The 13,923-nt window shown below is 40.9% G+C and overlaps 1 protein-coding gene across 1 annotated transcript in view; it reads right to left on the reverse strand.

The window, feature by feature from the left end:
• Nucleotides 1-13,923, reverse strand: part of ABCA12 (ATP binding cassette subfamily A member 12) — an 88,420-nt gene that overhangs the window by 46,024 nt on the left and 28,473 nt on the right. Inside the window, exons 8-18 of the mRNA XM_075094070.1 lie at nucleotides 13,050-13,156; nucleotides 11,887-11,983; nucleotides 7,600-11,757; nucleotides 6,862-6,977; nucleotides 6,051-6,157; nucleotides 4,320-4,573; nucleotides 4,090-4,202; nucleotides 3,499-3,623; nucleotides 2,530-2,703; nucleotides 1,443-1,607; nucleotides 254-455 (exon numbers count right to left, since the gene is read on the reverse strand). Coding sequence (XP_074950171.1) covers nucleotides 254-455; nucleotides 1,443-1,607; nucleotides 2,530-2,703; nucleotides 3,499-3,623; nucleotides 4,090-4,202; nucleotides 4,320-4,573; nucleotides 6,051-6,157; nucleotides 6,862-6,977; nucleotides 7,600-11,757; nucleotides 11,887-11,983; nucleotides 13,050-13,156 — 5,618 coding nt within the window. The remainder of the gene's footprint in view (nucleotides 1-253; nucleotides 456-1,442; nucleotides 1,608-2,529; nucleotides 2,704-3,498; nucleotides 3,624-4,089; nucleotides 4,203-4,319; nucleotides 4,574-6,050; nucleotides 6,158-6,861; nucleotides 6,978-7,599; nucleotides 11,758-11,886; nucleotides 11,984-13,049; nucleotides 13,157-13,923) is intronic.

The following is a 13,923-nucleotide window of genomic DNA, read 5'->3' on the forward strand; positions in this document are numbered from 1 at the left end:
CTAAGGCCAGGTCATCAACAAATGGGAAAGAGTGCAGTATCAAGCACTGCTCTGCTACATAGGCTGTTTTCCTTTTAACATTTATGGAAATAAACCATTAATAATTAGGGCAGTGCAGATCTTCAGCTAGCATAAATCATGAGCACTTCAGCCCTCCAGAGACGTATGAGGGAACAGCTCAGCACTGGATCTATCTGGAAACACTAGAGTTTGGCTCTGAAATGTTTTTCCCTTAAGGAAAAGCCAGACTTACTGGAGTCATGAGGAATCCCATATTTCCTCATCATTTTTTGGACATAGACATCCTCCACAGAAGAACTGTTGCTTACAGGGTCTCCAAAATCTGGAAGCAAGGACTCAAAAAACAGGGGTGTGATCTCCTGGTTGCAGAGGACTTTTGACACAGACTTAAATGCACCACGTGTTATCCTAAAGTTGTTTGGTTTAAATAACGCCTGCAGAAAAGACAAATGCAAATAAATCCTGCATGCTAAAAGCATCCCATTCCGAGAGAAAAAAAGAAATAACATAATTGGAAGGCAAGGATTGAACATTTTTACACTGCTTTCTTATGAGAAGTTTGCTCTACAAAAACAGGGACTTCCCATGGAGATCATGCTTTTATGGCTAACCTCTGTTATGACTGAGGTGGGAAATTAATTTCCAGGTATGAGATCCAATGTGGGAATTGCCTATAATGCGTGTATAGGAGTTGCCCATAATGTGTGCCTGGTGATACATACAAACCCTGGGTTACAAGACAGAATTTGCCACACAGATGTGCACATCTCCTATCTCCATCTAGTCCATGGCTGCACATGGTTCTGCAATGTGCAGGTAAAGTGATTACTAGAAACGATTCCTGTGATCTATGCTGTCATTGACTATGGATCAGACTGGGATTAGATCCAGTGCTGGATGAAATTAGTGCAACCTGACTTTATTGCAGCTGTTGGAGCAGGACTGGGTTCGTACTGAATGTTTTGGGCAGTCTTAAGGCTTTGGGTGTGTTCTAATGTGCACTAAAGCTAAATCAGATCTTTGCTGTCGACTTACGTGGTTTTGGTTAGCCTTTAGTGGGCAGTTCTCCAGTTGCTTTCACAAGCTGACCCCTTCCAGTATACTGGTATATTTTGTTGGAATTCTACCCTCCTTCAAGACAGTTGTTTACCCCCTGCATTTTTCTTCCTAGTGTCCCTCCTACAGCACATGTTCCTAGTGTCCCCCTGTCACGAGTACATGATGGCCCCACTGCTCCAAATCAAAGCCCTCCCAGGAAGGCAACATATACGTTTGACAGAGATTCTTCTTAGGACACTGCTGCTTTAAAAGAGACTCGGTAATCCATGATTTAATGCACCTCTGGCTTCTAGGGTAAGAAATTCCTGTGGAAGCTGTTTCAGCGGTGTTTTGTCTCCGAAGCACATGCAGACTACACATACCTTAGTCAGTGGCACATTTCTAGACTGCCGTAGCTTTTTCAGTGAATGAATAGCTTGTAGCAATGGATCAACGCCAGATTCAACCTCGTGCCTGAAATATTTCATTTTTGTCAGAAGGCCTAACATGTTGTCCACAGATTTCTGAAGTTCCTTTGGGAAAAACATCTACAAGAGGCAGGAAGGAAATCAATTATCATTAGCAGGAATCTGTGTGTACATGCAGGTACACGCCCATATTGTATTAATTCCAAAACAAAGATTGTGGGATTTTCAAAACTGTTGGGAGGCTTAGGGAGCAAATGTCCCATGGGAAATGAATGGGATTTGTATTCCTAAATCCCCAAGTGCTTTTGCAAACCACTCCCCTGCATATCACATATTCTGAACAATGCACGTTTCCAAACACCTACAGTTGGGAAATGTGTATGAGATAGCGGCTGGGATATAAACAGAGTCTCTAAGAGGTAGCATTTTGCACAACATAAATGTTAAACACTATGAGTGACTTCTGACTTGAGCCAGATCCACTGGCATTCTCATTTAATAAATTCTTTTCCCCAGGATCACTTTTGTAGCATTTTTTAACATGTATCCAATATGCACTTCTCTGTGGATGGTATTTTTACATGTTGTTTATATAGTTGTGTGCACAGGGTATTTGAATCAACTAATAACTTGGCAGTGCCAACTAAATTGGGAAAATACATTTTACAGGACTTCTTCCAGGGCTTCCCTTTTCAAGGAATGAAAAAATGTAGTCCAGTGTCTTATTTTTGGGTAGCGCGAACTCAGTTGGGAACGTTCAAGAGATTGTGACAGCATATAAATGATACAGCAGATAGAAAGGCATTTAAAGTAGGTCCCGTGCCTTTAAATGAAGTTTGCTGGTCTACACCGGCTGGGATCCTCATTTATATCCACCCTGTCACAGCATGGATGTGCAATAAAAAATATTGCATGAGCAAAGCCTGATCTTTGGCTTGTGTAAATCAGCATAGCTTCTGGCCACTGCAATGATATTTTATGACCTTTCAGCCACTACATGCAGCAAAGACTACAAAAAGCACTCTACAAATCCAGCACTAACCTTGTATAAGAAATTATAAATGTCTAAGTGTCTTAACAGTGTGACCCCTAGGATGTACGTCTCACGAGTCCTCTCTGAAAGAGAGAGATTGCAGAACTCCTCCACTACTGTTAGCAGCTGTGGGTCAGCAGGACGGACGCGACAAGACTCCAGCTGGAGGATCTGAGAAATGAGCTGTGTTTGCACAAAGGAAGAAAAGATTTGTTAGGGGGTTGACCGCTCGCTCCAGTATGCATAGATTAATCTTGGCTTGCTGTTGTTCTTTCCATAGTGCCATATTTCAATGACCTGAGAACCAGAAAAAGCCTACCCATTACTCCCGCTCCAAGGGACAAATCCTAAGGACTGTGTTTTACTGCCCAGGTTGCACAGCAGTAAAAGCTTTTGTGGCTTCAATTTCCCACTGACTGATGCATGTAAAGTTTGGCAAAGAGCATGCTCTTTGGGGCTTGGTCCAGACAAGATGGTTGGGAAGGGGAGAAGCATCTGGAGCTCTGTTTGCGTAGGAGGCTGAGGAAGGCAAGCTCATGTCTCATTATGGGAGGCTATTTTTGAACCCCAAGTGCTCTCACTAATTGTGGTTAGAAGCATGATTTCCATCTGGACTGGAAAAACAGCACTGAGGACCCCACCAAGGACCTCACTCAGTCCCCATTAGTCTGTTACAGTGAGCTATGCCTTTGCTATGGATTGGAGCAATCACTCACCAGGCAGTGCATGGCTGCTTACCAGCTACTGGTGACAGCCAAAGAGACCATATGGCTCTTGGTCTCCAATGGCTGAACTGACGTCAGTGACTGCTCTTACTGCATTTCTGATGGCTATTTTGATCCATAACATGCTATGCTGTCTATCCATGTGGGTTCGTTTACCTCTCTCTGTGCTGTCACACATGCTGCATTCACTAACTGCATTCTGGTTTTAATGGTCTGAGAGGTAGAAAGCAACAAGAATGACAGCAAATTTAACCTGACTGCTGTTTTCCGGGAGAGATACTTCCAGAAGAGCATCAATACTGGCTGTGGACATTCCTGTTGTGTTTCTGAGATCCTCTTTGAGCAGGTCCACATTTTTAAACACATCTCTTAACTTTTCTGTAAAGAACAATCAAAGAACAATTGATGTAACAGCTTTCTCCAGACATACAGCGATCTCAAGCACACAGAGGGGACTTGAAAGTAAAGTATGTAAGTTTGGTTCATCACTGCTGATTAAAAAAAAAAAACCCAACAACAACCACCAGCTTGCAGAATACAGTCAGTCTTCCTAGGTTTTACAGTCTGATTTGTGGGCTGAAGCTGACAGGTCTAGTGACAGCAAAAGTTGCTCAAATACAAAGACTGAGACTTTCAGCACATAGGACTTTTTGGGCAGTACAGAAAACAAAAGCATGGTCTAGAACAGGCTCTAGAAGTACCCTAGATAAAGGATCCCAAGGACACGGTTATTTCATTAATCCCACTTCTTCCTGGCAGGTAAACAAATCTTGGGATTTCCAGAAGAAATTATGATACCAGTGATTAAGTTTACCAAAGTTGTAAAGCAAATACAGAAAACTACCTTGCTTCCTAGAATCCGTTAAATTCTCCATGATGTTCAGCATGGAATTCAAAGTAGTCATACACTGAGGCATCTCTTGAAAGAAAGCAACTTCTGGTACATTTTCTTGAAACCTAATTGGAAAGACAGAACAACCAACAAAATTGGGAATACAAAAAGAAGGCAAGAAGACATTTCATCATTTCATAAACAGAATGCTAAAGCAGTCTAACTCAGAGAGAGAGCCTCACCACTTCATTTGTGTCTGGATGTTTGTGGCATCCCCAATCAGTACATTCTGAAGCTCTTGTGAGATTCTTCTGTGATTCAGTACATTGGTCACAACTTGATTGCTCAGTTCAATAGCGCGGAGGAGCTGCTCACGAGTTTGACTTTGTTCACACAGTTCTCCAAAACTAACATTAGGAAGATTGCAAATATGCTGTATTGACTTAAAGCTCTCATAGTCACAAAGAAGTACTGTCAGATCCCGGAGGTGAGATATCTTCAAAGGAAATTTTGAAAAGGAAGACAAATGCACAAATACCAGTTAGACGACAGACTTATAAAAGGCAAGTTTTAAAGAGTGTAGCTGTCCCTTTCCATTTTTCTTTAGGATTAAAATTGTAATATATATTTTTAGTTATTCAAAGTGTCTCCAATAGAACAGTTCATAACAATCATTCCTACATTAGTTTGTAGCAGACCTGGCTACACAACATTGCACAGTAATCTAATAAACCTTCCAAGTCTTACATATCATTTCCCCTGCCCAACACACATACATAGCAATACTCCATTTGGACTTACCTGTTGACCAATTAATCTTCCCAGAGACCAAATAAATCTACCTTGTACAATAGGTTTAGCCTTTCAGACACCACCTGGTCATCTCTACTACAGCAAATGAAATGGAGTTGGCTAGAAGTCACAACTTCCACATCTGCCAACCTATGTAAAATTATAGTCCTTTGCCTACTCTGCTATTATGGGCTTCCCTTTTGTCTGACTTCATTATTTACATTATCAGTCTTGTATGGCAAGAACTGTTTGCTGTTTTGTGCCTACAAGTACCTGTCAGCTGAGGCTCATTGTATTATTGTTACAGATATATTAACCAGCAATGGCATTGCATACTGTTATCTTTTTTTTAAAAAGACTTCTAAATTCTATTTCTCATACAGAGAAATAGAATAAAGTGCATGCATGCTATTAGTGCAGTCATGTATGTATGGTGTAAGAAGCATTTTATCCAAATGAGGCATTGCCAAACCCAAAGCTGGTGAGGGAAATCCATGAATCAATAAAGCTTAGGTGCTTAATCTCAGAAACCATTATGGTGGTGTGAGACATCTAGGGCTAAGGGAGCATGTGGGAACTTGGACTCCAGCTACACTGGTGTCAGTATAGCTCCTTAGGCATAGTGGTGGTTCTAACTGCCAACTGGGTATGCACAATTCCACTGATTTTCAGCGGGGCAGAGGTATCCAACTGCTATCTGTGCCTTCAAAAACTCCTCTCCTACCTAGTTCTCAAATGAAACTGAGGCATTCTGAATAATCTCAGCTCTGCAAAGTACTTTGCTAAGTGTCAATGTACTGAACTTGAAAACTACTGGTGCACTGACTTATCAGGAATATGCTGCCACTGGCAACCTGTGCAGCGCTCATCCTTTTGGGATGGCTGGTGGAAAACAGAAGCCATTCTATCCAACAGACTTGGAGGACAGGAACACCTCTACCTTCTCAGAAAAGTGGGTGTACACTTGGTAGGGACTCACATAAGAACAAGTTCCTTAGCCCAGTTTAATGGTGACCTTAAAATATAATCAGAAGGCAGAAAAGAGAGTTTCAGTCCTAGTTTTTATCAGTTGTTCTTTTAAGAAACTTTTTTTTTCCCATACGCTGCTTTTCAAAACCTCCATTGCACATTCATGTATCACTGTGGGATGTCCTTCAAGTCAGCATTTTAAGCAGACTTACTTTTAGCTTCAGGAGCTCTGGTATGGATGAATGTTTCTTGGAGGCATTATTTTGCACAATAGAGTTCTTTTTCAGATAAGTTTGCTTCAAAAGCATTGTGATGTTTTCTGTGCAAGGAAGAAAACAAAAGTTACTTGAGACAAAAATACCAGTCTTTGCAGAAACTTCATAGATGGGAATATCAGCACTTATATTCTGAGGCCTACTGAGCATTGCTATATTCCACCAAATTCTCACAGCTCAAGTCGTCTGAAATCACAGACCAAGACCTAGGATGTAATCTGGATTGTAATGGATCCAGTCTGAGTAGGTGCTCTGGACCTAAAAAAATCCACCCCATACTGGTAAAAGGACTTCTGACAGTGCCCTTCTAAGCACATGTGGTATTTCTATTCTATGAACAGATAGACTTCTCAGGTTTTACAATAAGTTAATACGATTAATATCTATGTGAAACAGCATGTTAACTCTCAAAAATAACTGCTGTCATCTTATGGGTACATAAATCTGTGAAGGGAATATAGGTTTCTATTTGTAAGATTTCTTTATCTGAGTGTCAGGAACCTGTCATCACATAGCGAAAAGCAGATGTGCCTTTTGGACAGAGTTGGATGGAAAACTTATATCCGCAATGTGACATAACTCAAACAAAAAAGAAGTCTGGCTTCCTGAGGCCTCACAGCTCCAGTTAATTGCCAGCGGATGAAAACATGTAGCACCATTCCTTCCTGTCATTAGACAAAACACTTTGAAAAGACAGGCACAACATATTCCAGCTGAGGTCCCACAACATTAATGAAATCATGATTACCTGTCAATTTGCTGTCTTCAACTTCAGTGGCATTTATTAGACACATCAGGTAAGGGTTATAGCTGTTATTCACTGTCACCTGTAAGATGGTGTTTTCGAATTCTAAAAACAGAAATCTGAAAAATAAGATAGGATTTTAAATCCGCTTCTCTCTCAGAAACAAGGTATATTAGCAAGCAACCTGTCAGATGTGTAGATGCTGTTCCTTGGCAGTGTAAATAAGACGTCCAGGTGAAGCCATGTGTCTCCCGTGACACCTCCTAAGTGGGTACCCTCCCAATTTTATGTCATCAATTCTTTTTGCTGTTTTCTCCCAAAACTGTAATTCACTCTCAAACCATATGAATAAGAAATCACACTTGAAAGGTTCACTGTGGATGCAAGATATAGATGGAAAGGCATGACTACGGGAGACTGAGAACCGAAAATGAGAGTCATACCACAAAGAAGGGGTTTCTGAAGAATTTACCACTGGCAGCAAGCCTTCTACAGGATTCTGCTTCCACCATGAACTGATACATGCCAACAAAGAAAATTTTTGAAAGTCTCATTCTCAGATGTTCAAGGAGAAATTTCCTCCTCTTCAGTTTAACTCATGTTAGACCTAGTGTCCTAAATTATGGTGAATTCAGGCTTAAGTTGCTCCACTGGAAGAAAATAACATGCTTCCCATGCTGGGATGAGAAGGTTAGTCACTACCCATAAATGCAATTACAATACCTGAAAAAGCAAACTCACCGTGTGATCAGACTAGTTGGTGACAGAGTTTGGTCACTCTGAGTCCAAGGCAGTGTCTTGTTGTACAGCGTTTCTGCCATGACAATGAAGTGATGAGCGACAATATCAATCACACTGTCAAAACTAGTTTTGTTGGAGGGAAAAGATGAACTGGAACTTATATTGAATTCATTTAGCAGATCAGAGAAGTTCAGCCTCTTAAGAATGTAGTGACTGGCTTCAATGATTTCTAGAGCTGACACATCATTGGCAGAACTGTTTGCCACTGCTTCCAACAACTTTGCAAAGGCAGCTGCTTCAGTTATATTCCTTTTGGTGTTTAGGAAACTGTCAACCACATCCCAGATGCTTGAGTAATACGTCCATTTGGTGTGGTTGAAGGCGCCTTGGAGTCTCTGCAGCAGGTCATTCATGTGGAGCTCATCCTGTGCCAAACTGAAGAGCGTGGACAGGTTATTCCACACTGCTAAGATGTCAGAGAAACTCAGGGAGTTCAGTACTGTTTCATTCAGCATGAAAGGAGTGAGCATATTCAAAAGCTGGGATGAGAGAACATCACCCACATCCTGGACTGGGACGGGGCACGAGGCATTGCTCTGCAGCAGCTCCTCTGTGGCAGCAGTCAGAGCTCTTGCCTTCTCTTGTACCCATGAGTTTTCCAGCTTGGAGACAAAGTTTAATTTGGAAAGGAAACCCAGAGAAAACTGCAGAGACTGGATGATGCATGACAGCTCCTTGGAAAAATGTTCACTGCTGTTCTTATAGACAGCAGCAAACTCTGGAGACAGTTTCAGGTTTGTTATGGCAAGCTGGAACATTTTTTTAAAGGTGTCATTGCGCATTGTTACACCCTCCATGCCCATGGAATCAAAGAGGGGTTTGCAGGGGCTCCCTGCTAAGGACTCGCTTAGACTGGTATTTTCAAAGAGCATCTCAAGTGTTACGTGGAGCACGTCCTGAGCAGAGCACTTCTGGGGTGTCCCGTAAGCATTGCTGCTGTTCTTTAGGAAAGCACTCAAGGCTAAATTCAAGAGGTCCCAAATTTTTGCCTCTAGTGAAGTATTGTGCCATAAGGAAAACCCGCTGAACCCCTTCTGCAGCAGCAAATGTGAGAAATGATACACAATGTCCATTTTTTCTTCAAATGTTTTGTTTAAGTTGGTGTCATGAAGGACTTTCATTCCTGCTCTCCATATTTCAGTCAGTCTCTGGGTATAGTTACTGTAATAACCAAGTAATAGGTTTATAGTTTCAAGCTCACTGATATTATAACTTTTCTGCAAAGCTTTTAAAATTAAGATACTCCTTTGCATGGTTTGTGAGTATATGGAGATGTTGCTTCCTCTGGAGTCTTCTTCACCATACAACTCAAATATGGAAGCCGCAAAGTTTACCAACTGCTTCAGTTCCCTGCTGAAAGGAAGGCTGGAATCATTTGTCATTGCACTGAACTGATTTTGCAGTATGTCTAGAAGTGACTGGGAAGTGAGACTGTCTGTACTATTCCAGTTCATGGACTGGAGTACTTCAGCAATCTGCCAGAAAGCACGAAGTTCCTTTCCCTGCCTTCCATGAGAGGAAGTCTGGAGTTTCTGCATTAGCTTAGACATAGAAGAGATCAGCAGATAATGATCACTGGTATTCACCTTTGCCGTGGCATCAAAAAGCTGCTTGAGGGACAAGAGCTGTTCTGCAAAATTTTCAGAAGTTACAGGGGTCAACGAGAAGTCAGAAAATAATGATGACACTTTTTCATTTGTGCTGAGATAATTTTCAATGTCTTCAAGCGAGATTGCATGAAGTGCAATCATTTTGATAACCTGCCATGCTTTCTCTGTATTAAAATAAGTCCTATTTAAAATTATCTGATTCCAAATCATTGCAGCCATAGATAGAATATCTTGATTTTCTTTTCCATAGGGATTGGGGTAGAACAATCCTTCACCACCAACTTCATTCAGTGGAAATAGTTCTCGAAATATTCTTTCCAAGTCCAGTGTGCTGTTTGTGGCAGAAGTTGAATTGAAAAAGAGTTTTAATGAATTGTACAAGTCATTCAGATCTGAGGATTTAATTCCTCCACTAGAATTATTAAAGACCTGAGGTACTAATGTTTTTCCAGGAGCTACCCCAAAGTCCACAAGAATTAGAGCTTTCTTCATAATTTCCAGGAGTTTCATATATTCACCCACTTCTGTTAGGTTCCATTTGGTGGTCAACACATCACCTGTGGCGTGCCACAGCCGTGAGAAATGCCCCCACTCAGACTGGTTGGAAGCATTTCTGCCCACCTGTAGCAATTCATATATACTGCTGTTCCTCATGGAAACAGTCAGTAACAGATGGGAAAACACAGGCAGCCTATGCCAGTCTACTGAGCTATCAGAGAAATTCAGGGAGTTCAGTACTGTTTCATTCAGCATGAAAGGAGTGAGCATATTCAAAAGCTGGGATGAGAGAACATCACCCACATCCTGGACTGGGACGGGGCACGAGGCATTGCTCTGCAGCAGCTCCTCTGTGGCAGCAGTCAGAGCTCTTGCCTTCTCTTGTACCCATGAGTTTTCCAGCTTGGAGACAAAGTTTAATTTGGAAAGGAAACCCAGAGAAAACTGCAGAGACTGGATGATGCATGACAGCTCCTTGGAAAAATGTTCACTGCTGTTCTTATAGACAGCAGCAAACTCTGGAGACAGTTTCAGGTTTGTTATGGCAAGCTGGAACATTTTTTTAAAGGTGTCATTGCGCATTGTTACACCCTCCATGCCCATGGAATCAAAGAGGGGTTTGCAGGGGCTCCCTGCTAAGGACTCGCTTAGACTGGTATTTTCAAAGAGCATCTCAAGTGTTACGTGGAGCACGTCCTGAGCAGAGCACTTCTGGGGTGTCCCGTAAGCATTGCTGCTGTTCTTTAGGAAAGCACTCAAGGCTAAATTCAAGAGGTCCCAAATTTTTGCCTCTAGTGAAGTATTGTGCCATAAGGAAAACTCGCTGAACTCCTGCAGTAGAAGATGTGTTAAGTTATAGATAGGGTTAATTATTCCTTCACTGGAAGCTTCGCTGGCACTTATATAATGAAGGATTTTAATTCCTGTCATCAGAAGTTCAGATAAGGTCTCAAAGGTTTTGTTGTCAAAATTAAAGAAAAGATCTATAGATTTTAACTTGCTGACATTATAATTCAGCTGTAAGTCTTCTAATATGTCCAAGGTCTTTTGTATGGCTTGAGTCACTAGTGAGATATTGGCTACTTCAGAGTTTTCCCCAAACTCTTTAAATATGGCTGTTACAAATTCTGACAGTTGATCCAATTGTTCAATAAAGACACTATTTGAATTATTATTCAGCTTTTGTAAATGGCTGTTTAATACTTCTAAAAACTGCTCATAGGCTATGATGCCTGTGTTACTCCACTTCATAGATCTTAGTTTCTCCCCAATGCGCCAATAGGCATTCAGCTCATGCCACCAGGCTTCACCCATGGAGCTTTCTACTTTCCGCATCAGTTCAAACACAGGCATCAGTAGGTACTGATAACCTATGTTTGTGTCTGTCATTATAAAAAACATCTTCTGGATTGCTAGGAGCTGGTCTGGAAAGTTTCTGTAGGACACAGGCTTAAGCAGGTAATCGGCAAACAAAGATGGCATTTCTTGTATTCCATTTAAACGGTCTCTGAAGTCTTCCAGAAATGATGGCATGCTAGTGGAGAGCAACATTTGGAGAGCATCCTTAGTCTGCACTGTACTAAAATTAGAATTATTTAACAGAACTGGATTCCAAATCACTGTAGCTAATTTTAAAGCACTCTGAATTTCTTTCCACTGGGTCATTATGCTGAAAATGGAAGTCCCATTAAAGTCACTCTGTAATTGCAGTGATGTGAAGTTATAGATTTCATCAATTATTTCCTTATTATATGGCTCCTTTAATTTATAATCATGATGTGGATTCATTCCCAGTTCAAGAATTGCATACAATTTCTGTAATGTTTCATTCTTCAAATTTCTGAATAGATTTAAGCTTTTTAATTCACTTCTATTCATTTTTTTCTCAAAGCCTTTTAAACGGTGTAGAGACTTTTGTATGGCTTCTAAATCGTCTGAATCAATGGACCTCTTGAAGTCTTTTCCACCAATCTTTGGTGACTTTATTTTTCTGGAGGGGGGAAAAAAAGGCATTTTAGTGAATATGAAATCAATGCAAGTCGAAACATAAGGTGATTTAGAGGAACGATCATAGATTTGAATTATACTGTTAGTAATACCCCTTTAGGCAATGTCTTACCTCAGAACTTCCTCCACTTCAGATACTAAAGTCTGACTGTCTTTCCAGTTAACAAAGAGATTACAAATATATCTGGTCACCAAACTTCTTTCTTTATCTACAACAAACATGAAAAGAGTATATTAGTAAAGATCACATTAGTTTGGAAACTGAGAAAAGCTGTTGAGGATAACACATGTATGAGGTTAGGCTCCTAGGAAAAGACACAAGATCCTGGTTAGAAATTTGAGTGCCCTTTTGGGGTGTAACTCTTCCTGGCCTTTGGAAGGAAGTCAGGATGCTACCTGCCATCGTAGAAATTATTTTCCATCTCAGGAACAGCACAGACCCCCTGATCTGGGTACTAATGGAGCTCTCCTCCTGCTTTAGGAGCACTTTGCCATCAGTAATTCAGGGTAAGGTGGCCTAATACTTATTATTGTTTCTTTCCCTTCATTTGGGAATGCTTTTTTACTACTCTCACGTACCCTTTGTCTGCAGCATCATTTATGTCTCCCATAGCCATTTACAGTCATCTTGATATCCCCATGAGTCCAGTCCTCTCACTAGCCCCATATCCTTGTTTTCCCTACTTGCATTAATCTGCTTTCTTCTTAACCACCTCAACTTCCACAATCTCCATGAAACAAGCAGAGAATTAACAGTATTTATCAATCTGTCCCTTGTAGCATCTAGATACTGTACCTTTCCCTTGCTCATTCACATAACCTCAGTTAGAGGTGGATGTTGAGGGCTCTGCCTCTGCTGTAAGCTGACAGGGGCTTAGAGGAATGACTGATCTTGATGTATATAGCTCGTTGTGCAGCCCAGACCTAGCCTCTACCTTGATGTACTGAGGTAAGTTTGACAGAGCCCACAACTAGAAAGCAGATTTTGACACCCCTCTCCCCCCAAAAAATACCAGGTTAAAAAATTAACACTCCCCATTTCCACTGAGACTGCAAACCCATGTTAATTCATTGTGTACTGACAAAATCAAGCTTTTTTACTTCTCCCTTGGAAATGAGATATTTTATTCACACTTGTAAAAAGTTGAAAGAAGAATTCATTATGCTGAGCCCTGAACAGTATGCAATCTGTATGGTTACTTATTAGCCTGCAGTTTGCATCTCCTCAGCACGACAGGTTTTCAGCAGAGATATGACTAAATGGAGGAGTCTTACCTTGCTCCAAGCAGGAATATGGAGGATCTGTAACTCCATTCTGAACAGTTTTGAATCTATCATCAGTCACAAGCAATGCAGAGAAATTCTGAGCTGCCGGCACAACACTAAAGGGGGAAAAAAGAACCCCAAAAAACTCAACGAGGAAAATAAATTGTGGTTACAGGTTTATGAGAAGAAATAAAACAAGTGTTCAAATAGGAAACAGCTGCAGACAGCCTATTATTCTTAAAGTGTCTGACAGACAAGCCATTGCCCCTACTTTTAATTATTTGTTTGATCATGCACAAAATACAAATACAAAGAGCTTTGATGGGAAAGCCATGGCTGTATATTAGCACAAACATATGTGCTGCACTCATTAGATGTACTTATTCAAAGGGTTATGCAAAATCTATAGACCACTTAAATCCTCACAACAGGGTTCGAAAAACACTCAGGTGATAGACTAGTCCAGGGATTCACTGCTGTGGGTGAATCTCCTCCTAAAAGAAACTAAGAAAGAGAGCAGACAAGGCTCAAGAGAGAGCAGGGATCCTTAGGGGACAACATCTGTGGATGGGAGAAGCGATCACAAATAACTGTTCCCATTTCCAGTTATCCTTCTTTCCTCTTTTATACTGTAATAACCAGGCTGACAAGGAAGCAAGGAATGTTTTTCAGTCTTAGGAAAGAACAAGCTGATAATCAGGCATATTGTATTATAGAGGAAGTAATTTAAAAAACTGTTCATTGTTTGCAGGTTACTGAAAACTTCATGGTGATTTTTAGTCCCTTTTGCTTCTCCTGTATGAAGAGTAGCTCTTCACTGTAGGCATAAGGTCAGCGTAAAATGCACAATCTCTCGCCTGCCTGAAGTTCTGCAGGTGATACA

This window comes from Phalacrocorax aristotelis, chromosome 5 (genome assembly GCF_949628215.1).
Source record: "Phalacrocorax aristotelis chromosome 5, bGulAri2.1, whole genome shotgun sequence".
NCBI classification, from domain to species: Eukaryota; Metazoa; Chordata; class Aves; order Suliformes; family Phalacrocoracidae; genus Phalacrocorax; species Phalacrocorax aristotelis.